The sequence below is a fragment of the Calonectris borealis genome, chromosome 11, assembly GCF_964195595.1.
Source record: "Calonectris borealis chromosome 11, bCalBor7.hap1.2, whole genome shotgun sequence".
NCBI lineage: Eukaryota > Metazoa > Chordata > Aves > Procellariiformes > Procellariidae > Calonectris > Calonectris borealis.
Window position 1 is genome coordinate 16,487,463 of NC_134322.1, and position 23,541 is coordinate 16,511,003.

Genomic DNA, 23,541 nt, shown 5'->3' on the forward strand with positions numbered 1-23,541 from the left:
CAGGAAATCTGTATTTATAAATCCTGCCTTCAGTAAAAAGTATGCTAATAAACACACACAACACAGTCCTCTTCAGGCAGTGACCCCCTACCACGTATCACTAGCCTACGTCCAGGACCTTCTCATGGCTAAATAACCTCTTGGTTCTCCCTTTGCTATTGCATAGATACTCTCGGACACTACAGAGATACCCATCCCCAGCACCAGAGCCACACAGCAGTTCCTATACCCGCTTTGCACCTGTAACGCTCCACGTTCGGGATCTCTGTTAACACAGCATGTTCCAAAAATCTCACAGATCATCTACACAGCCGCAGCACACACAGCACAAGTCTCCAGGATCTGCGGGCAATACAGGCACTACCTCATAACACATCTCTTAACCCATCCATTTTCCATATATATCCAGCATCTCTATAGATTGCCTATATACAGTGACTGAAAACAGATGAGTAAGGCAAAAGACATCTTACATGACAGAAGTCATAAACAGTAAAGTCACAACTGTATTTAAACTACAGGCTACAGTTGCACGCTCCTTCTTTAAGGTGATATATGCAACAAAAACTGCTTAAGAATGTAATATATATGTATAGATCTTAACCTTTGCCTTTAGTTGGTTTCTTGGTGGGTGTGTCAGCCGAAACAGTTATTTCAATATTATCCGGATCGCCTCCTTCCTCTTCAATAGCCTAAATGAGACAAAAAATACAATTTTTAACAGATTTCAGCGGGAAGCTAGACAATTTGACTTCAGCAGAAGTCAGTGAGCCAAACAATTATTTTTTTCCAGCTCAGAAATATTTTATAAAACACTTTGGGTTAAACCTTTCACTTAAAGCTGGAGGAGAGGGAGGGAACGCTAACGATAATGGCAGGAGTTTAAGCTGCTAAAATGACATTTTCAAAGTACAGCTTATCAAGGATCAGCACATTTCTCTTTGGAAACATAACACTAAAGGGCACTACGACATCCATGATGACATTAAGGGCAGCACAAAAACAGGCGGGAGGGAAGCACAGAAACCCTACAGCAACAACCAGCCCCGGGGCTCACCCCGGCGGCCGCCCGACGAGCTCCAGCGCCCGGGGCGGCGGGCGGGCCGCAAGGCCGCGGGGCGAGCTCCGCCGGCCGGCCCGGTCTCCGCCAGCCGGGACACCGAGCCCGGCCCGGCCACCGCCCCCCACCCCGGCGGCCGAGAGGGGCGTGCCGCCCTGCCGCCGCTGCTGGGGCCGCGCGCGGCCGCGGGGGCTGCCCGGTCACGGCAGACCCTCGCCCCTCCACCGACACCGGCGGCGGCGCAGGGAGAGGTCCCGCCCCCCACACCGGGGACAGCCGGCGGGGCCGCGAGGGCCCCGCCCCCGGAGCCGGGCGGCCGGCGGCGGCGGGCCGGGTCCCTCGGCGGGTCGGGTCGGGTAGGGCTGGGCCGGCCCCCGCGGCCTGGGCCGGCCTCTCACCTGCTTGAGCCGGGAGATGAGCACGGTCTTCACCCCGGTGATGTCCAGGTTGCGCCGCTTCAGTTCCGACTTGAGGTCGATGACCCGCAGGTCGGTGATCTTCTTGCTCTCCGTGGGGGGCAGCGCCGCCACGGCCGCCAGGGCGGCGGGTGCCGCGGGAGCCCCCGCGGCGGCGGGAGACGAGGCGGTGGCGGCCATTTTAGAGCGACTGAGCGCGGCAGCTGCACGCACAATGAAACCCCCCCGCCCGGCCGGGCCGCCGAGTACCCGGATGGAGGCCGCGGCCGACCTGGAGGCGCGGCGCAGGCGCGCTGCGGCTCACCTGGCCCCGGGACCTCCCCGCGAGAGGTTGGCGGCGGGCGGGCCGGGCGGGGGGGGGTGCTGGGCTGCGCTTCGGCCCCGCGGAGCCCGCCCAGGAAGGACGGGCCGGGGTTTGGCACGGCTCGGGGCTGGGCTCTTGTTTCTGCAGGGAGCGGCGCCGAGAGCCATGAGGTGCCCCGGGGCTGTGCGGGCGGCGGCGGGGCCGGGATGGGCCTGGCGGGAGGCGTGGGGCCGCGGGCCTGCGCTGAGGCAGGGAGGTGTCTCCGGCTCCTGGGCTGGGTCCGGCCCAAGGAAGCGCCACGCTAACCGTGATTGTGTGGGCTTGTGTTTCGCTGGTTTCTCTTGAGAGCTTGTGTTTGAAGACTTTACGTAGCTGCGGGCCTGTTCAGGAAAAAATAACGTTCAAAAAGCGTGCGGTGATTGCATGTGTTAGCGCAAACGTGTACTGAGTTTGATCGAGTGCGAACAGCGTCAGGTTCTGGCGGGGCCTTCATGGAGCTCGGAGCCGCGCTGCAGGGTATCCCTCCCAGGGCGGGAGTCTGCTGCGGGTTTTCTCTTTTTTGTGGGCTTTTGAAAGGTTTGCTGAGGCACGTCTACTTACCTGCTGTTTCGGTTTGTTAGGTCTTGTAATGAAGCGTTCATTGGATTCGTGTCAGAATAATTTTTTTTTTTTATTTTTTTTTCCTAAATAAAAGCAAAATATTTATTTACATATTACTGGTGCTTCTCCATTCGTATTAACAAGTTGGGTTGTACCTTCGTGCTTGTTCTGGCTACTGACTTCTCAGAGTTTAGGAAATATGCTTAAATAATTGATGCTGATTTTACCAATTTTACTCAGGTGAAATAGCGGGTCCTTTAATCAGTAACTCCAATGATTTTAAAGATTAGAGGAAGAACAATCTAGGGAGAAGTAGATCTATTTGCATTCACAGTTTTTTATTGGAAGTATTCTAGAAGTATAATATAAATGTTTTAAATTGTTAACAAATAAAGTACCTTTTGTTATGATTTATTAGGCTGTATTTGTACCAGGTAGTGGAAGGTGTTACCTCTTAGTTACCATTTCATTCACTTTCTGTAGGGAACACTTGAAGTTATTTTGTCAATATTAGATGTTACAGCTGCTATTAAATATTCAAATGAGGCAGAATCTGTGAATTTAAGTATGTCTAAACCAGTTTAAGTCACAACAATCCTCTTGTTTTGTCTTTTCATTCAGAAATTGTATATTGATAAAAATGAAAAAATGAATGAGGGTTTGTTTTATTTAATAAATCTTGGTTAAACAACCTTTTGTGCAAATTAAGTCCTGAATCCTACAAAGATTTGTAACACCATCCTCTTCTTTCTTTTCAAAATGCACTTGAAGTATTTAAATAATACTTTGCTTAACTAGTTATCAGTTAACAAAAACTAATATCCATGTATTTAAACGTTAAGCATGCACAGAAGTCTAAAAGAAAACACAGTTTGGACTGATAATTGCATGTATGTTTTAGATATATAATGCTGCTGTTGCACTTGGTACCAAGATTTTATAAAAAGAACAATCTTAAATAAGAAATGAATATATATTCTTGCTTATGCTATCTTCTGCAATACATTTCTATTAACATCAAATACATTAGGATTGACTTTGAGGTTAATAAATAAACTTTTTAGCTTAACTTCAGACTACAGAAATGGGTTTTTGTGAGTGCTTGTGTAACATTTAAACAGTGCATGAAAAAGTCCTAAATGTATTTCATTTGCATATTATTTTGAATTCAGCAGTGCAACAAAGTCTTAATCAGGCCTGTCAATTTTACTGTGGTAAACTGTTGTACAAATACACACAAAACCCACTGGTTAGATTCTAGTGTTGGTGAAGACAAGTTTGCTGTGTCCAATTTCAGGAAAGAAGATGAGAGCGCTAACAAATAGAGTACTTGCACTCTTTTATGGGGGTTGCTTGACTTACCTAAACCTCACTGCTTGTTGGTTGATGTCATGTAAATGTCAAAGCTGTACACCTAACCTGCCCCACCAAATAAAAAACAACCAACAGAGCCAAAAGTGACCTTAAGACGTATTCTCAGTCATCCTCCTACCTCAAGGTGCAATAACCTATTATGAAAACAACCTTGATGGATGTTTGCCTAACCTGTTCTTGAAGCCTTAAACACAGATTCCTCTCATTCCTCAGGCAGTCTAGTCTAGTCCTTAACTATAATTTTTCGAATGTCTAGATTTAATCCTTTTAGCCTTCTTACTCAAAGTGAATATAAAGGACAATGTTCCCTTTCTTTTTGCAGCATCCTTTTACATAAACTAAGACTGTTACCATATTTTTGTTCAGTCTTTTATTTTTTGATTAAAAGCGTGGATTATTTCCTTTTTTTAATCAGAGTTCTGAAACTCTTTTTTTGTTGCATCCCTCTAGCTCCTGTCCATTCTTTCCACAACTTCTCGAAGTTATCTTGGTGACACCACTTCTGATGATTATGCATCTCAGTAGGATGTATGCCTCTTTCAACCTCATGAACTTGTTGACATGTTCTGCTTGTGATCCTCTCTACCTATTGGTTTCTTTTCCGCAAGTTTATTACAATATCTCTTTTCTGTGCAATTGATTATTTCTTGCTAAGTGCAGAACTTTGCGCTTGTGTTGGTAGAATTCACATGCCACCCCCACACATGCCCCAAAATGATTTCAATCTCTAGTCTTGACTTCTGCTCTTTGCAGTACCTCTCAACCTGGTGTCAGCTGCAGGTTGAAAAGCATAATCTCTAAGCCTTTACCCAAAGATATTACAATATTGAAGTGTATGAAGAATTTTATTTGATATAAACTTACAATTTGATAGTAAACTACTAATGGTGATCCTCTGAGCACAACCAGTTTTGCACCAGATTTAGTAGTTTCTGTCCAGATCAAATTTCCTTATCTTCCTTATGAAAATGTCAATGGAACAGAATGTCAAAAGCCTCGCTGAAGTGAAGATCTTCGGTTTATTCATGTCTGTGGAACCATAAATGGAAATTAGGTTGGTTTGATAGATTGTCATGAACAAATCATGTTGGTTGTTATTTATCACTGTTATTTTTCAGGTATTTACAAATATTTTGAAATTGTCCAGGACTTTTAATTAATTTGGCTGGTTTCTAATTTCCTGTTTGTTTGATTGATTGTTTTTTTAAAGAAAAATACTCTATTTATCCTTTTGTAGTCTCTTGAAACATCTACTAGTTTTCAAAGAGAAGCTTGTTTTATACCATTAGGTTCTGAAATTTGTCATAAAGTTTGATTAGAAAATGGTAATAGACTTTCAAAGAGGAGAAATGTTTGGCTCAGATATTCATATTTAAACAACAACAAAGACAGAAGCCCAAAACTGTGCTCCTGTAAAATGCTTTTTTGTCTGTCCTGTATGTGAGACACCTGAAAGTTGTGAACGTCCTTAGATTTTTAATGTTTTTCCCTGGGCTCTGTAATTTTGCTTTTTTCTGCATAGAAGATTATCCCATTTTCAACAGTGCTGACCAGTCTATTGCCAGCTTCGCACTGAAGCATAATGGAGGACCAAACACTAGCTATTTCATCTTCTTCTACGGCTTAATGCAGTTGGTATACTCTGTGCAGTTTTAACATTATTGGGCTCTGTAAAAATGCAGTGATAGCCGATGTTTTTAAAACATAGAGAAGTAGTTCTTGCCTTTTTTTTTGTAAAGAAGCCTCCTGGCTAGAGCATTCACCTAGAGTTGAACAGGCTGTCCCAGTTTTTTTCTCTTCACACAGCCACCCATTTGTCCATATCCCTTTCTAAAAATAAGAGATGTTGGTTTAAGGAAAGGGGAGGGGTTTGGGGTGCTGGAAGATCACCTCCAAATAAAGTACCTAAAATTAAACAGGATCCTGTCTCATTTGAGACACATTGCTCTTCCATGTCTTTTTATCAGCAAAGCTGTATGCAGTTCTGTGCTTAACATACTGCTTGTTTAAAAACTGATTTTTGCAATGTGTGTTTTCATTCTAACCTTAGGCTTTTGTTCATTTGCTTCAGAAATCCAAGTTTCTAATACAGTATTTTGGATTCTACTTTGGGTGCTGACTACATCAAAGCTAGTTATTACAGCAATAAATGATGCAATGACTCAGTTCCTTTTTGGATTTAACCCTTTTTTAAAAAGAGTGAGACATTGGGCTGATGCTAGATTAACTGAAATCAACAGGAAGAGTCCCTTTTACTTTGAAAGGCACTGAGTCTTGTCCCAGTTCTCATGTTACATTGCCTGGTTACTACAGTTTCAAACTTACTTTTAGTAATTCCTGATATCCATCTGACTGTACTCAAACCTCTGACCAAGCTTACATTTAAAAATAATTAGCTGGTATGTTTGCTGCACTGTTTCTCTCCTCTGCAGACAAAGCAAGAATGAATAATACCTTTGAGACATTTTCAGTGAATGCCTGACAATAGATAGCTTTTGAGATTAATAATCACTGATAATTTAATATGCATCACTGCTATAAAAAATAGCTTTTTCTACTCTGAATGTGGAATAGCTTTTTCCACTCTTTTTGATGTATTATTGATATACTGTATGATGAGCAGTCAGAAGAAGGTTGTAGAAATTATCTGATCTCTAAGTAGCTTTTGTTACAATTCTTCTACAGAACAGCTAGGAGAAGAACATAATCTACATGTAAATCAAACACAAATATTTTCCTTTATTTTACTACTGAAAGTATATGTACGTGCTAGGAAATGGCCATTGAATTTCTTAGTGTAAAATCAGATCATTAAATGCAGGATTCTTTTGTTTGTTTTAAACCTAATTGCCCTAAAAATAGCTTCTGAGTCATCATTAAAACACAAAAATATATTTGGCCCCATTATTGTACAAGCACTGAAAGAATATAAAGGAATATTTCATGTGATCTTTCTGTTAACAGGTTGGTAGTCTGTTTGGTTTTTGACAAGAAAAAGACCCATTTAAAATACTGTCAACAAAGTAGCTATTTCTAAGTAATTATATATACCACACCTTCTTAATTATATGACAACTTAAATACTTTTATCTTACTAACTGCTTGAGACCTTAGTAGGGATTTGCATGATTTCTGAAGTAATGTGTTGCGAAAATGTTGTTTCTAACCTTTCAAAGCCTTATCAGGCTGTACAATATGAAATTAAATGAGTGACTAGTGGGTCATTTCTGTATCTATGTTTTATTGTAATTTCCATATATCTTAAAAATACACCGTTACCTGAGTGGTGCGTGTTATTTTCCAGAGCTTTTGAAAGCTCTTAGATCAATCACATTAGAAAATTTCCTGTATTTATCATAAAATACATAGCACAGGCAGCTGACGAGTTTTATTTTCGACTCTGCAAATGCATCAGTCTTTTCTTGTTTCCTACTAGCAATTTTTCATAATACGAATCTTGCAGCATTTTTAATCTCTTCCCTATTTCTCCAGTTTTCACTGGTGAGATCTTCATCTGGACTGATGGGAGCTGTGACAGTTTGTATCATCTGAATATCAGTCCCACAATTTTTGTGATATGTTTTTCTGTATTATCCTCAGAACATATTACCACGAGAGGCTTTACAGTTTATTAATATTTCTAGCAATTGTAAATTGAATTAACACTTTCAAACATTTAAATATATGCTTAAATATGGTCCATTTTAAGTCTACACAACTATGTGTGATGTAAATGTCAAGGATGGTCTGTTTCATCTGGATTAATACACTGGCTGCAAGTGATTTTGAGCTCTTCCAGAAGCAGTATTTGTGACAGGAGATCCATACTCCTGTATATAGGCAGGAGATTTATAAGTGTATACTATTTGTACTGCCCTGGACACTACCAGGCTTGCAGTTAACAGAGCTCTGAGCAAAGGCATCTCTTTCTGAAAGTGTGCAGCTTGCATCTTGGCCACGTGCCCAATGGGACTGCGTTCCAGAAGCTGGTGTTTGCATCTGGAAAAAGCTGTGCCTAGCTTTCGTTCGTGAGCAAGCAAACTGAAACAGCACTGCTGCATAGAACTGTGTCTGACTATGAAGCCGAGCTGCTGAAGGTACCTCAGGATAGGGGCTTGCTTTGATTTTTGTCTTTTTGCCAAAAATGTAAAGTGCAATCTCCTGCTGGTTGGCATATTTTGATCTCAGAGGAGATATTTTCTTCTCTGTGTCTTTAGTTCTGCCAGGCCCTGGGGTGCGCGTATAAATGGTTTTGTTTAGCTCTAGTTAGAAGAAGTTGAAGAGTTCAGTATGAATTGATGATACAGTAGCCTGAAAGCTATTCTGAAATTTGCATTAGTGATTTAGAATGAATCGATTTAACCTTTTGGTTTTCTGTAGCTAAGAAGTGTGAAAAGGAGAATCTTCTGGTTTTGTCCAAGGAATCAATAAAATATTTTCAAGATAACCGTCTATCTCTGTGAGATCCTGAAATAATGGCAGAAGTAACTTTAATTAATATATCAAAGGGCATAGACAGAAGTTAAAAAATAATAAAAAAACCCCTATTTTAAAATAATTGTGAATAATTCTGGGCATTGAAGTGCATTTTCTCCATCACTTTTCTTTAAAAATTATGTTAATAACCGGTCAACAATTGACAAACTAATTTCTATCAAATGTTAATTTAAGGGTGAGCTGGCCCACAACTTACTAGATTGTCAGCTGGCAGCCCATAGTGAAACAAGAATTAGGAATCATAGCTAATAAAGATCCTAGGAATTCTGCCTTTAATTTATTTTAATTTACCCAAGGAGGAAAGGTCTACCAAATCATATACAGTTAAAGCATTTACAGATCATCTGGCCACTCTGACTTTGCAATGGGAGAAAATCAAGACTATCTACGCTTAGTCTGCATTGCTTTTTAATTTGTGAACTGAAATTTCTAGCGACTCTCTAGCCCCTTGTTTTTTGTTTTTGAAATGGTCTTTGTATGTCTTTCATGTCAGTTGGTGAGCATAGAGTGACAGTCTGCCAAGAACTGCCTGTCGTCTTTGGCATGAGTGTTCAAAACAATTAAGTAAATAGGTAAATACATAACTAGTTGGTGTATTTTTTATTGGTATTAGCCTCTGATCAGCTTACGGAGAACGCTCATCTGTCTCGTTTCTTAAGGTAATCCAGCCAAATTTGATCAGCTTCCTCTCATATTATATATGCTATGTTCTCTTGAGTGTCCTGTTAAGATTAGAGTTCATCTTCCCTCAATACATATAAAAAAAGCTGGATAAAGTAGTTGTAAAACTACATCAGGAATAATTTTTACAATAGCATTGAAACATCTCTCTCTCTGAAAAATATTTAGACTAAAATATTGTACAGACGTTTGCTTTTTTTATGTCTACCTCATGTTGTTGGCTGTTGGTCATTTTCTTAATTACACAGTTTACTGAAGTTCTCACCCTATGGCCTTCTACCTGACAACTACCCAATATATACCAAAACTTTTAGTCATTAATATTCAAGTGCACATTCTTTATGTTTTACTCGACTTTTTTTCACCTTGCTCCTATTGGTCTGGTCTTCAAGGTCATTCAGTTTTTCCTGCATTGTCTTGATTTTTTAATTTTTTTCCCCAGCAGATTTTTATTAATGTATTTCAACTTCGGATCCAGTCATTAATGAAAAATATTAAAATTGCTTGTACAATCAAGCCATTAGTGACCTCCATTGAATATGATACGACCTTCTTTCCATTCCCTCTTGCTATGTCCTGTTGAGCGTTTTAGTCATGTTTCTAATTCTTATGCTGCTCCCCATCTTCCCCAGTTTCAGCGGTTATTTTATATGTGGCCCAATGTCATCGTTTACTGAAGTCTGGCTGGATATGACATACTGTATTTCCTTGATTTTAAAAGATAAAAAACAACCAAACACCCCAAAAAACTATGTAGAAAAAGGTAGCAAGTTAATGCTGGATGACCTATATTTTTGTCTTTATTGAAAACTGAAACGAATTCTTATTTTGGTTCTGGAATCACGCAAATCACCTGTGATCCTTTTTTCTGCCTTCACTGTATGTGGGTCTCACTTTTTCCTGTGCTCTCACATTATGCATAAAGCTGAAACTTGTTTATTTTCATATCATTTATGTGGTCTAGCACCTTTTGCATTTTGTTTCTACACTTTTTGACATATTCAGGTATTCCTTTGCTTAGTAATCTTTTTTCCTGCCCCTGGAAATACATCTTCTTTTAAGGTAGGCATTTATTGAAGTAGAGTCTTTCCTTAAAGTCCTTTTTCTTTGTTTGAGAAATAGTTTCCATGTTGTTTTATCCACTTTTGCTTTAAGGAAATTCCATTCAGAAACTCTTTCAATTAATAGTCTCAAAATGCATTTTTTCCCAATGACCATTTCTTTTGAAATGATGCACGAAGGTTGTTTAGCTCCTCCAAAACATGTAAGAACTCTTGTATACTGATGACTCTGTGGTGGCAGTGCATTCTGAGCAAGATCTTTAACTGGTAGATCAGACTGCACCTCTCTGCTCCAAAATCTTGGGTTATGTATCTGTTGGTCACCGACGACCCTTTTCCATCCAGTGTTTTAAGCTGGAAGCGTTTTGAATGTGTACACTGACATTGATGAAAGGTTGTCTCTGGCAGAAAGATCTCATGGCCTTTGGCAGACTTCGGCAATTACAAACTTAACAAACACTCAGGCTTTCTGCTACCTTCACAAAGCTGTGATGCTTACTGTGCCGTTTGGTGTGAGGCTTGGTCACTGCAGAAGGCACGTACCTCAGCTGGAGAAGTTCCTTAAGGTCTATTGACACCAGCAGTGCAGTGGTAAATAGGCTCACCTGTTCATAGTCAGTAAGTGCATTACTGCAGTAAATGCAAATTAAATCCCTATTTCTAAAGAGAGTAAATGCGATTTGTCTGCCTTTCCTAGCAGCTGCCCCTGTTGTTTGGCCCCGAGAAGGGCAGCACGATACACTACCCGTGCAGTTCTTCCAGTACCAGGCTTGGCCATGGTGGAGGACCGGCACCGCGATCTCACGCGGGCGGCCACGGCAGCCCAGGCAGCGCCGCAGGGAGGCCCGGTAGCTCCGGTTCAGCTCCGACGGCTGAGCCACAGCTGAGCAGCCGTCCGACACCGCGATGCGAGAGAACGAGACGTCTCTGGGTAGAAAACGCGTGCTGTGGTACAAGATCCGGGAGGAGAACCGCAGCAGCAGCAGCACCGCCGCTGCCCCCGAGCGAGGCTGGCCGGGGCCAGGGCAGTAGCGGCTGCCTGCTGCCGGCCTCCCTGAGCTGCCTTCCCCGATGTCTGCTCAGATCTTCGTCGTCCGCTTCAGGGCAAGCCGGCGCCGAAGGCGGCGGCGTTTCCGTCCGGGTGTTCCCGGCACGGGCACGGGCACCGGAGGGCGAGGGCAGCCCCGCGGTGCGCCACCGCTTCCGCCCAGCAGGGGGCGCGGCCCCGCGAGCGGCGCCTGACGGGAGGAGGGGCGCGAGCCGGCGCGACTGCGCTTTGCGGACTGCTGTAAAGCAGCACCGAGTGTCGCGCTGCGTCCGGGGAGGGAGCGGCGGCGGCGGGGGCTGCGCAACAACAAAACGTCGCCCGCCTCGCGGCGTGTCACCGGGGCCCGGGCGGCTGCGGCCAGGCCGGGGGGCAGCGGCGCCGCGAGGGGCGGGCGGCGGGGCAGGGCGCCGCCAAGGAGGAGGCAGTGGCCTCCCGGGCCGCGCCAGGCAGCGACGCGGGGTCCCTGCGGTGCCAGCCGGGGCCGCTTCCTCCCCTCCGGCCCTGAGCAGGGCGCCGGCGGCACCCGCCTCTTCCCCCTCGGCCTTACTGTCTCAGGTACGGGGGGAGGCGGGGGGTGGGGGCCGTGGTGTTGCCCCGCACCCCGCGGGGCGTTATCTCCTGGCGGGTGGGGCCTGCCGGGGCTGGGAGGGGGGCGGTGGGCTCCCCTCCTTTCCCCCGCCCCGGCCTGCCCGCACCGGTGGCGGCAACGGTGGCCGGCGCGCGGCGGGGCGGGCCGCCTCTCCCAGCGGAGCTGGCCGGAGGGGCGCGGGGGCAGTTCGGCGGGTGGGAACTTCACCCTGATTTTTTTTTTTCCAGTGCCTCACTGACGCACAAAGCAGTATCTTCGCTGCGGGAAGCCGCAGCACTCCTTTGGGGTTTGTCTCCTTGAAAATTTGTCACAAATTTTCCCTTACGGAAATGAGTTTTATTTGTGTGCGTAATAGGGTTTGTTATAACGTCATTTGTTTTGTTTGCAAAGTTGGTGTTCTGTTTCTTAACCCATATTAAAAAAAATCATTGTCAGATGTTTTTTGTCTGATAAACAAGGAAGCAACGTTCATTCAGAAATATAGGCCAGGATCTTCAGAGGTACGTAGGTTTTGTGCCTCTTATTAAAATGGACAGGTGTTAAGGAGCTATGTACTTTTTAAAGTGTCTGTGTTTCAGTGATCAGGGCTGAGCATACGTTCGTGGAATTTTCGTTTTGTTTGAGTAAGGTCTTCCATGGTTTGAAATGGTTTTGTAAAATCATAAGCAAGGCCTGATTGCTTTAGCTGATTAAATGATACCCTTAATTCCTGATACTCAAGTACTCCTCCAAAACAAGATACAATGTAGGAGGTAAGATCTTGCTGTAATAGCCCAACTTTATTTGATTTGAACGTGATTTCTTCAGAAACAAATGTTTCACAAAAAAGATAAGAATTGACTGCTTGGCATGGAGACCTAGGTAGCATTTATCATGGTGGAATATCTGTATTATAAACTAGTAGGAAAACTAGGTTTTGAGGTGGTGAAATAAGGCCTTACATTGTCTTTGTTGTAACCAGTAACAATTCCAAAGATAGATTACTTCTGGATACTTAGTAGAAACATTTTTAAGGAAAATTAATATTTAAAGTATTGGAATATTTTGTCACTCTTAAAAACAGAAATTAAAGCATCTTATAGTTCACATACCTGTAGTCCTTGCTGTCAAAGTAGTTTTCCACCAATTTAAATGTTTTTAGTCGTCTTTTTGTTGGTTAGAGGGACTACCTGAGGCAAAAAAAAAAACCCAACAAAAAAACCTGTTAGCCAAGATTATCACCAATTCAGATTTGTACTCTTGCTGGCATGCAAGGGTTGATAGGGAAAGATCTTGGTTCATTTGATAAAGTGAACATCGGGTCACCTGTCTCATGCTGTCATCCACAGTATAAAATGACCTATTTTTCATAAGACTTTTCATAAGAATTCATAAGACAGGAAAGGCTGTGTGCACATTTTGCATTTCAGTTTAGTCAAGTAAAAGTGTATAAGACACCAAGCTTCCTGTTTTAAAACTCTTGAAGTCTCGCATATTTAAACATCTGTTTATTTTTATTGATGGTTGAAGCCCTGGCAGCTACAGCTGTGGTTATGTCTAGTATTGGGAGCCCGGGGGTGAACAACAGCTCTTAGTATTCATGCATATTTCACGTGTCCTTTCAAAATCTGGATGGGAACATTCTGACCTTTCAGAAATGTGTCTTTTAGGAAGCAATGGCTTTTGTAAAAGTGTATTAAGAGTGTATCTTAATATATCTGTGACTTGCACTTTATCATCAAATTAATAACTTTGTAGACCTGTGTAACCAGATCAGTTGTAACAGTCTTGTCTTTCAGTGGAGGTGGCCATGTTGCAATAACATTTAGCTGACAGCAGTTACTGCCTTTTTAACCAAGATGAAGAATCTTTCATTTCAGTTGTTTATATTTCCTCTAATGGTGAGGACATTCTTTTGAGAAGATATAGATAATGGTGTCCCCCTCCCTAGCTGATGAACTATGGAGGCTTAGATGTCAGGCAGTTGAATAAATGGGGAAAAAATTGCTGGGGGGGATGAGATGGGGAACAGGATGATATAATTCACATGTAAACAATGGGGATAGTACAGAGAGATGGATTTGCCATAGGCAGATATTGTATAAAGATTTCCCCACAGCTTTACTAATGTGCAACATCCTTTAGGTCAGTTTTATCGCCAGATCTATAGCGCTTTAGCTGTTTGCATGTCAGTGAGGTTGATGAGATTTAGAAACATGTATATTGAGTAATGTCGTATGGGACACATGTACAACGTAAGGATAGGATGATTACTCCCAGTTGTAGTCTCTTAAGTTTTGTCAGCGTAAGTGACAGTGATCAGCTGCTTCCAAAGTCTACAGTGCTCTTGAAAGAAACATAAAATGTATCTGCAGCCCAAGTGTTACACTAGTGAACTTCCTTCAGGCTTAAGTTTAGATCAGTGTTTTTCTTGGTAGGCTGATGTCAGGCCTAACAGAGACTCCTAATGGAGCAGAGGGGAAGGAAGAAAGGAAACCGTTTCTTCCACTAACCCCAAATTTTGCAGACAAGATTATTTTGCTGTTTTACATAGTTGATGCTATTTGGAAAAGTATCTCCTGTGAATTAAAGTGATGTCTTCCTTATTAAGTGTTTACCAAGAGAAAAACAAGAAGGCTGGTTCACAACTTTACTAGCAGGAGACTTCCTTCTGTTTTTTTTTTTTGCCAATAAAGTGCAGTCCTAATACTTGGCTGCTGTCAAGTAAAATGTTTGCTTTTACCCACAGCCATTTGGCCCTACTGGGTGAAGAGTGGAGAAGTCTGCTGCACTGTCCTTGCCTCTTAAACTGGTAGATCTACTCGGTTTAGTGTCTGAAAATCCCCCACTTATCACAAGTTTCCTGAAGAACAGCATAAAACTGTCCTAATGGTTAATTTCACAGTTCTCACTTGCAAGGTTCTTGTTAACAGTTGTGGCAAAGATCATGTCTTACTTTGCTCCTCAAAGCTTTATCAAGAAGTGTTTGCAAAATGACACTGCATTAAAAACAGTTATACATACCTCAAAGGTCAAAACTGCCAGCGGGGGCTAAGAAATAAATTTTTTTTATTATTTTTGATGGCTATGTAACTCAGAACTTTCCTAGCTGTCTCTGGAAACAATACTCTAAAAGTTGGTTGAAGCAGAATTCCTAGTTAAGATCTTAAGCTCCAATAAAAAAGTGTATTTTGTCATTCTTTTGTAAAGCTACAACTCCTTATTCCCAAGTTCATTGCTGTTATGTTTGTCTTGGAGTTCACTGAAGCCAAAACATTCCTGATTGCCAAATCATAGCGCTTATGTCTTAAAACCATGATTTACATAGTGTTAATGTAGCTAACTGAGTTTAAGCCTAGGACAGAGCAAAGAAATGTCTAGACTGAAGAATGTGCTTGTGAACACCATGTTTGTCAAATCTACCTGCTTGCATCCGTTGTGCAAAGCCAAACAGATTCCTTGCCCAGGTGGGTATGTGCATGCTAATGCTTCACTGATGCTGGATTGATGCTAGGATTTCTATGGGTGCCTTATGATCTTGGACTGATCCATAGTGTGTTGCGGGAGAACTAATTTGTTGTTCGTAGGACTCTACGCAGAATTGCTCTCAGCCTGCCAGCTCATCTAGCTGAGGTGCTTCCAGCTGCGTGCGCTCCATGCATTCTGTCTATTGCAGCTGGAGCCAGGCCATAGATCCAGTTCTAAGGAAGAGGTCTTCTGTTTGTAGCTGTCCTGTGTGGGATTCTGTTAGAAGATGTGAGAGACCCACCCGTTCAGTAGTCTCTCCGTAAGAATACAGTGGTGGTAAGTCTCGGAGGTGAATGATAACATGGCATAACAGAGGCATTCTGTAGCTATTCTATAGGTGGCCTGACATTTTTGTTGCAAGATAATTGCTTTACTGATCTGAATTGACTTATGCATGAGGAAACAAACCTTGAGGGTCTCAGAGGAATTTTTTCCAGAGATAAAATTAAGGAGACTTTGCTGGTCCAGAGGATGGATACTGTTGGTTACAGTACTTTACAATTACTGTGGTCTGACTTATCTTTGAGATGGCTTTGCAAAGGTCAGTAAGAGTAGTGCTGTACTTGAAATAACATTGTTTCACTTTCAGAGCAGACTTTCCAAGCCAGTGATGGTGCCTAGAATTGGCTGCAGGGAGTGAGTAAGCCTGCCCGTATTGCTGTAGCTCTTGTCACTGTAGCACCCCTCTGCAAAGCACAGACAAACTCTTCTGTCTGGCCTGGATGTAATGGAGTGTCTTTGGGAGACCATAGGCAAGAACCTGTCTCCAAAACATTATCATCCAGTTAGTAACTAATACTGTGCATGTTATTCTGAAATACTGTACCCTTCTGTAGGGCAAAAGAGAAGTATTCTGCTCAGAGAATTCTCAGGTAATTGTGTTATTCAAAAATTGGAGTATCTGTCATCACTGTGGCTGCATTAAAGCAAACAAAGGAAATTGAGTGGTTTGTAATGGTATTTCATATTGTCCTGTGAATAAAGATGCGTTTGATGCGACCTAATATCAAAGCAAACATAATAGAGTTTCAGATTACCTTCTGATTGTTGCTGTTTTATAAAGAAGCATAGATCTTTAACTATCAATTGCTTTATTTTCTGGTAGAGATTAGAAGACCAATATATAGTACGCTAAAATTTAGTAGTTAAAACAAGCTTTAAAAGAGCACTCTTTGTCTCATGAAGTGGTGAAAATGAAGAACAACCAAAAGTGAAGAACAGTACAATAAAATTTCAAAATCTGATTGCACTTGGTTTGCTGATAGTAGAACTGAATATTGCATGTTTGTATTCTTGCTACTTACTCTGCATTGTACAGGTTGTCCTTGCTTGATAGGAGTGAAATGAATAGGGCATGACTGTCTCTTTTAGGCTAACAAATGTGTTTTTTTCATGAACTGCTCAGTGAGTTCTTTATTTTTGTTGGAGCAGGGCATGATAGCACTGAGATTCGATCTTCATGGGATTGTGTTGGGGGTGCAGCTTCTCAAATGGCTCCAAGTCCTCTGTCAACCTCCATTGCGTCAGGGTCATGCACAAATCAGTCTTGTTTGGCTCTTTGCCCTTGAGAAAGGGAAGTAGTAGTACTTAGGTTATCTCACTTTTGCTGAAGGTCTTGTACGAATTTTACAAGCTTTTTCATTATCCTGTTTCTTGGTGTCTCGATTCTTTTGATGGAAGAGCCTTGCCAAAAGAATCAATATGTATCTTTTTTAATGAAAGGAAAGAAATGACTGTTGGTGTTTCAAAATACAGCTTGTGCGATACTTTCATTCACTGGTCCATTCTTTGAGTTCTTGATAGCCTTGTTTGCCAGTACTGTGGTAGGAATGGTATACACAACGTAAGATTTCTTTGTGCATACCAGACCTCAACAGCGAGGTTTTCTCGTTAAGGTAACAGCTTGTCAGAGTAAAAATAACGTTAAAAGTAAAATCTGATAAAAGCCACATACTAGGGAAGGGAATTAATTTTAAAAGTTAATCGTGAGTTCAGTGAACATCCGCAAAGAAAATAAGAGTTAGGACTGAATAAAGGAATTACAAATGCAACTGATAGAAACTTCCTTTCTGAGAAAATCTTAAATATTGTCCTGCCTGGTATCATTCTATATATGGGTACTTGGGTTGGGTACATGAATGGTCTAAGGTAGCACAGAATTTTTATGGAATGGAATTGCTGTGGAAGTGGAATTATATGGAAGTGGAATCCCCGTAATTCTGGGATTATGACAGCAATATGTTCCGCAGCTCTTGGTAGTCTTGAGAGCTGTCATATTTTTGTCTGCACTGGCTTCTAGGCTCAACCCTACTGGATAGCCGGGTTGCCTGTAAGTGCGTTTAGGGTCTGAGTGGTGGAGAGTGCATCAGACAAGGGGAAATTACTGTTTGTAATGAGAGAGGAGCAGGAAATTGAAGATGGGGAAAATGAGGAAATAGACTACTAACTGCTTTGTAAACGAAGCTTTTTTGTTCACTGCTTGTCATCAAGTTGGCTAGAAGTCTAGATATTTGCTGAATAAACTATTTGGCCAGCTGGGTTGAGGTGTGTGTATTACGCTAACAGGACAGAGACCAGTAGTTTGGGGTTGTGTAAGAAGCATGTGCTTAAGACAGGCATTTTCTGCAAAGTGGTTGGCTGGTCACGTGTCAAAGCACTGTGCACTTACTGTAGCCAAGCTTGAGAGAATTGATCAAGGTGCTTTTTGACACCTAAAAAGGAGATTGTTTCTTGATGGTGAAGGGAGTTTACTATAATTTAAAATGTAACTGAAAATACATTTTCAAAGTAATGATATGTTAGATTACATCTATTCGTCAACCAAGTTGACACCAAAAATTTGAGTTAATGTGGTGTAATGAACCATTTCACTGTTTTATAGTGCTTTGATGCTAGCATACTTTCTGATTGCTAGTAATGGAATTAATTCTTAATGATGAAATACTTTGCTCGATCTTATAACTCAAATGTGTTCTGCTTTTATATTTAATCATAAACTTGTCTGCTGTAAAGATCTCAAACTTTGAGCTTGTTTTTTGACTTGGCATTTTTGAGGGACTTCCCCGGTTTGCATAAATGTTCTTGCGCTGCTGTATGTCTTGGCGTGATTAATATCAAAGGTCTTTAATTTGTGACATGAATGGATAAAAGTCATGTACGCTTCATGATTCTGAATCGAGTCATACACTTTAGAGGGGAACTTAGAATAACCATTTATAGTTTTCAGGTAGCTGTCTTAACAGCTCTTCATTGAGTCTTTACTTAAAATGGCTTAAAATAAGATACTACCCTATTTTTCCTCTCCAAGTCTTGATTCTGTAAGTTAATAGGCAAATGTTTTCATTAGGAAGGAAGAACACTAATGCTGATTGAGCTTACTTATTGCATCTTGCAGCTTTTTGAAAAACCTTCTGAGGACTACTTTTAATTAGAGGGGGATTTTGTAGAATCTTCTAAATGTTTAACAGCAGATGATCTCATTCTAATGAGTCTTAATTATTTGCATAATATTTTTGTAGTCCCTCTTAAACTGTCTTCTGTGTAAAAGCATTGGACTTATATGTAGTATGGGTATTTCTTATGCCTAACCACTGAAAATACTTACAGTGGATTGGAATCTAGTTAAATGGTAATCTCTTCTTCCAGCTTCTGTCTTTTTTGGTCAAATCTTTTGTTCAAAGGTTTGTAATAGCATTTCTAACTAGTGAAGGAATGGATTATTTGTCATTGTTGATTGCTGCCATTCACTTCAAAAATATACTCACGTTTAAGCTGCTGTGTAATTTTTTATTGGAAGCCAGCAGCTCTCCCATGAGTAAGCAGTCCTTCAGGCTCTGTATTGGTTAGCAAAAATGAAGGGTTCTTGATTACTTAGTTGAGTTACTGCAGACTTTCCCATGGTTGTAATAGTGCAAATATACAAAATGTTTGAATCTGAGTTAACTGGCTATTATATCTAGGCTGCTTGTAGGAATAAAACTAAGCTAGTAAATAGGGTCTCGAGTGCACTAGTTTTCACTGTGTGGTGGTTTAGTTTTTTTGTCATCTTACACTAGTTTGAGGTTTCTCAAAGTGTAAACTTTCTTACTTTAATTTTTTTGCTGTAACCTAAATAGCTCTATCTGTATTTCAGCACAGTGGCCTCTGTGCTGAAGTAAACAGAGCTTATACAAAGATAATCGCATTCAGAATGCAGAACTTTCATATTGATGGAGATTTCCACACTAGATTTTAACAATAAAACGGGGGGGAGGGGGAAGCACTCCAATGAGTAGAACTGAGTCCTTTGTAAACCAGCCCCTGATTGTGCTCACATAATGAGAAAATGTTCAGATTTTTGTTTCTTAAGAAAACTTCAGAATTAAATTACATTGTCCCCTTAATTTATCGTGTTAAAAGGACAGGAAACCGCTGGGTATAGGCTGGACATGTAGTATATGATGGTAAGTTATGACTGTGTTCGAAGACAATAAGCTCTCTGAATAAATTAACTTTTTTTTTTTCCAAATTGGAAGTATTTTGTGGATTTTCTAAAAAACTTGTCATGAAATATGGGGTTATTGTGGGAGAGGCTGGCTTGCTTTTGGACTGTGGAAAAGATTGACTGTTGCATTTCTGTAAAACCGTGGTGCATAAATAACAGACCAAAAATACTGCCTTAAGGGTGACCTTGTGAGGATGAGAAAAAGACTATGTACTGCTTGTTCTCTGTGTGCTTATAACAGCTTTGAATTCTCATTTCCTGTCCATGTTAGAAATTTTATAAAATGGAAGTCTCAATCTTAATTTTTCCAAAGAAAGATGGTGCATATATGTGAGGGTAAGTACCTGCATAGGGAGGAGCATGTGAGAGCTGGTATTTTCCTCAGGAGCTGTCAGGAGCAGAGAAGGGTAAAGATCAGAATTCCACAGCTTTAATAGAGGCTTCTTTGTGTACTATGTAGACTTCTTACACTCTTAATGTTTACTCCAAGTTTTTTTCCAATTTTGCAGCTTCTTTTTTCAGTCCTAGAGAAGAAGGTAGCCTTATATAGTGCATTCCACTAAAACTTATTGCAATAAAAAATATGTATAGGATGCAACAGTCTTCCATTTAACGCTTTAAAATAAGAAATATCTCCTACTGTGAATTGTGCTTTGATGAAGTGAAAGTAAGAACCTGTCCTGTTGTATATACTGATAAGAGGAGGTTTAAGTCCAACTTGCATGCAGTTAGCTTTTGACTTACTGATGTAAAACATACCTATCTGCTGTAATTCCAGTAGAAAACAGCAACACTTTGTTAATTATCACAGGGTATAAGTCTCACGTTTAACAGTAGTTGTTATAAATGTTTGTAGGATTTCCAGTGGGAACATTCAAATGGATCTTTTCAGCTGAGGTTCTAGGATCCATAAGATTCTTGATCTCCAGAAAGATCAGTGAACTTACAGCTTCTTTAGATTTTATTACTGCAGCATAATTTTTATTCCAGATTACATCAGTTGAAGAATTAGATTAGTTGCTCATGGCTATGAAGAGAACACAGACTGCCTGGGATAATGCATCAGTTTATACCCATTGCAAACTGAGATAAGTCGTTCTTCAGGGTCTGTTAGGAACAGCTAGCTCACAGCTGCTCCTGAAAGCATCAGTTTGTGAAACAGAATCTAAGAAATGTTGATTTGACCGTGTTCTGTAGTCTCAATCTTGTACTGGTTCGTTCTATGACAAAATAAACAACAGCTTTAGATATTAGCACCACATGTAAGAATGCGTTAGCATTTTGGAGAATTTGGAGGTTCAGGCAGAAGATTACGGACCTGAGTAGGCAATGCTACTTCACCTGCCATAGATCTTGCTGTTGCTACCTTAGACTTATATGCATATTCCAGCTGTGCTGCTTATGGACCCTCATTTCCACATAAGGTATAGTTGCACATATTTTTCTTAAGCAGCCTTCTGGTAGTTCAGCACAACCTGCTGTTTGTGTGCTTATGTGATGAATTGGATTGGTGTCTGATCTGGTTGGGAAATTTATTTTTCAAATTTATTTTGGTCAGTTCTACATTCTGGTTCAGTGCATAAACGTTTCTTCTAGAAAAGCGTAGGAGATGTTCCTTCAAACAAATGGTGAGAAAGGGAGAAAAGAGGGAACACTTAACTGCTTAAGTAGTACAAGTGTCAAATGTCTACTATAGCGTTATTCATCTGAGGCACAAAAAAGTGATACTAGCTACAGTAAAGAGTGCTTCAGTGGTTATTACAGTGGGAACCAAATTCTTTTGGCACTTCCTTTTGAGAATTTAAACAGAAGGCAGAGATGCCAGATGAAGCAGGTTGAACGTGAATATATTACTGAGGTTATTGTTGCCTGTGTCTCTTGGTAGTCTTCTAGTACAAAAGTTCTTCTTTTAAATAGTCTTTGAGGCTAATGTTGCATTGTTGTATGTTGACAGCCTAATATTTTGACAGGGAGGGGAACCTGCCTGGTACCAACTATTAAGGGAACATGTGATATGATATGCTCAGTTTCAGTTGCAGGATAGAGTCAAAAGTACATGGACTGAAAATAGCTTTGTACGCTACTCTATGCTATTAATATGTGGTGTTTTTTTAAAGAAAGTCTAAGTAATAAATGGATTTCTATTACTTTACCCAAAAATAATAAGGTTAAAAATCTCTCCTGTTTTATTCCTTTTCATGTCAGAGATGAACCATGAATTCTAAGTAACTGATTTTTATAGCTCAGTTGACACCATACTGTATCATGTATTGTGTTCAAGATATTTACTATCCATATATACAGCTATAGGGGAAGATGTAGGCCTTACTTAAGCATGCAGTTTAGATGATGGCTAAATATTGGAGCTGTTTAGCTTAAACTTACTGCTTAAACTGCTATAAGCAGTAGCCTGTAAAACTCTCATGTTTAACCATCGGTAAAACAGACATCATCCATATATTTTGCAGGCGACATCCATTGATATTTGCTGATTTTTGTGAAAGTGATAATGTTTTCACTGGCTATAAGAACTTCCTTCAATGCAAATTTTAAGAGTTCTGTCTTAATTCAAAATTACATTGTCAAGCAGTATTCTTAATATGAAACAGTTGTATTTCAGTTACTGCTGTTTTGCTTTTCTCACTGGGAGGTTAGTCTTAGCAGTAAATGGCTTTTCTCTTATTTCAGTTTTGCTCTCGAAAAATCTGATGCTTCTTTTTCTTGATGCATATCTGTTTTTATTTCTAGGCCTTTCTTAAAACTTTCCATGTCTAAATGGACTCCTGAATGTAATATAGTTTATACTTTAAAAGCGGATATGAAGAGTGAAGTTTCTTCTGATGCACCAAAGAGACAGGAGAGTCTGAAGGGGATCCTCTTGAACCCTGAGCCTATTGGGGCAGCCAAAAGCTTCACTGCAGAAGTTGAGATGATTGCCAGTAAAGTAGGGAATGAGTTCTCTCACTTATGTGGTGATTCTCAAAAGCAGAAGGACATGAATGGCAACCGTACAGACCAAGACAAAAGTATTGTGCGAAAAAAACGCAAGAGCCAGCAGGCTGGTCCTTCATATACTCAAAATTGTCCTGATAAAGAAAACCAAGGAATCTTAGGATTAAGACAGCATCTAGAAACACAGAGTGAAGACAATGATTCTTCTTTTAGTGACTGTATCTCTTCGCCTTCATCTAGCCTACATTTTGGAGACTCCGACACAGTAACATCTGATGAAGAAAAAGATGCTCCTGTAAGACACCCTCAGGCAGTGTTGAATACTGCAGGTAGAACTCATAGCGCAAGGTCACAGAAGTGGCCTCGGACTGAGCCAGACTCTGTACCGGGGTTATTAATGAAAAGGCCCTGCTTTCACAGCAGTTCTTTAAGAAGACTTCCATATAGGAAGAGATTTGTGAAAACAAGTTCGTCACAGCGGACACAGAACCAAAAAGAACGAATTTTAATGCAGAGGAAAAAGCGGGAAGTGTTAGCTCGAAGAAAGTATGCTTTGCTACCCAGCTCTAGCAGTTCCAGTGAGAATGATCTCAGTAGTGAATCTTCGTCCAGTTCATCTACTGAAGGGGAGGAAGACTTATTTGTGTCGCCTGGTGAAAACCACCAGAACAGCACAGCTGTTCCTTCAGGTAAAACTAAATTCCTGAGGTACTTTTTATTAATGAGCTTTCATCAGGTACAATAGGCTTTTTTTACAAGTGCTTTGGAGCAGTTGTTTTTGTGTTTTTATAGAAGTTATACTACAAATAGAGCAAGTAATGTGAACGTACACCATCAATTCTTGACGGAAAAAGTACATTCCGAGCTTCCAGTAAAATTATAAGAAATCTAGAATTCTTTAACTTTAATGTAAAAGGTAAAGTTAATGGTTTCTAAACAATGTACTGGAAGGTTGCTGAATCTGATTAG

At 40.8% G+C, this 23,541-nt stretch overlaps 2 protein-coding genes across 12 annotated transcripts in view; one reads left to right on the forward strand and one right to left on the reverse strand.

The window, feature by feature from the left end:
- SLTM (SAFB like transcription modulator) overlaps positions 1 to 3,448 on the reverse strand; it is a 28,167-nt gene extending 24,719 nt beyond the window's left edge. For 2 of the 6 annotated variants that reach the window (XM_075160216.1, XM_075160211.1), the window contains exons 1-2: positions 1,459 to 3,448; positions 605 to 692 (exon numbers count right to left, since the gene is read on the reverse strand). In XM_075160216.1, the coding sequence (XP_075016317.1) occupies positions 605 to 692; positions 1,459 to 1,656 (286 nt within the window). In that variant the 5' untranslated portion in view covers positions 1,657 to 3,448. The remainder of the gene's footprint in view (positions 1 to 604; positions 693 to 1,458) is intronic. The other 4 variants (XM_075160213.1, XM_075160210.1, XM_075160214.1 and 1 more) reach the window with 4 other exon arrangements.
- Positions 3,449 to 11,315: 7,867 nt separating this feature from the next.
- Positions 11,316 to 23,541, forward strand: part of RNF111 (ring finger protein 111) — a 57,478-nt gene continuing 45,252 nt past the window's right edge. For 4 of the 6 annotated variants that reach the window (XM_075160203.1, XM_075160206.1, XM_075160202.1 and 1 more), the window contains exon 1: positions 22,369 to 23,261. In XM_075160203.1, the coding sequence (XP_075016304.1) occupies positions 22,388 to 23,261 (874 nt within the window). In that variant the 5' untranslated portion in view covers positions 22,369 to 22,387. Of the gene's footprint in view, positions 11,597 to 15,306; positions 15,414 to 22,368; positions 23,262 to 23,541 lie in introns of those variants that run through there. The other 2 variants (XM_075160207.1, XM_075160208.1) reach the window with 2 other exon arrangements.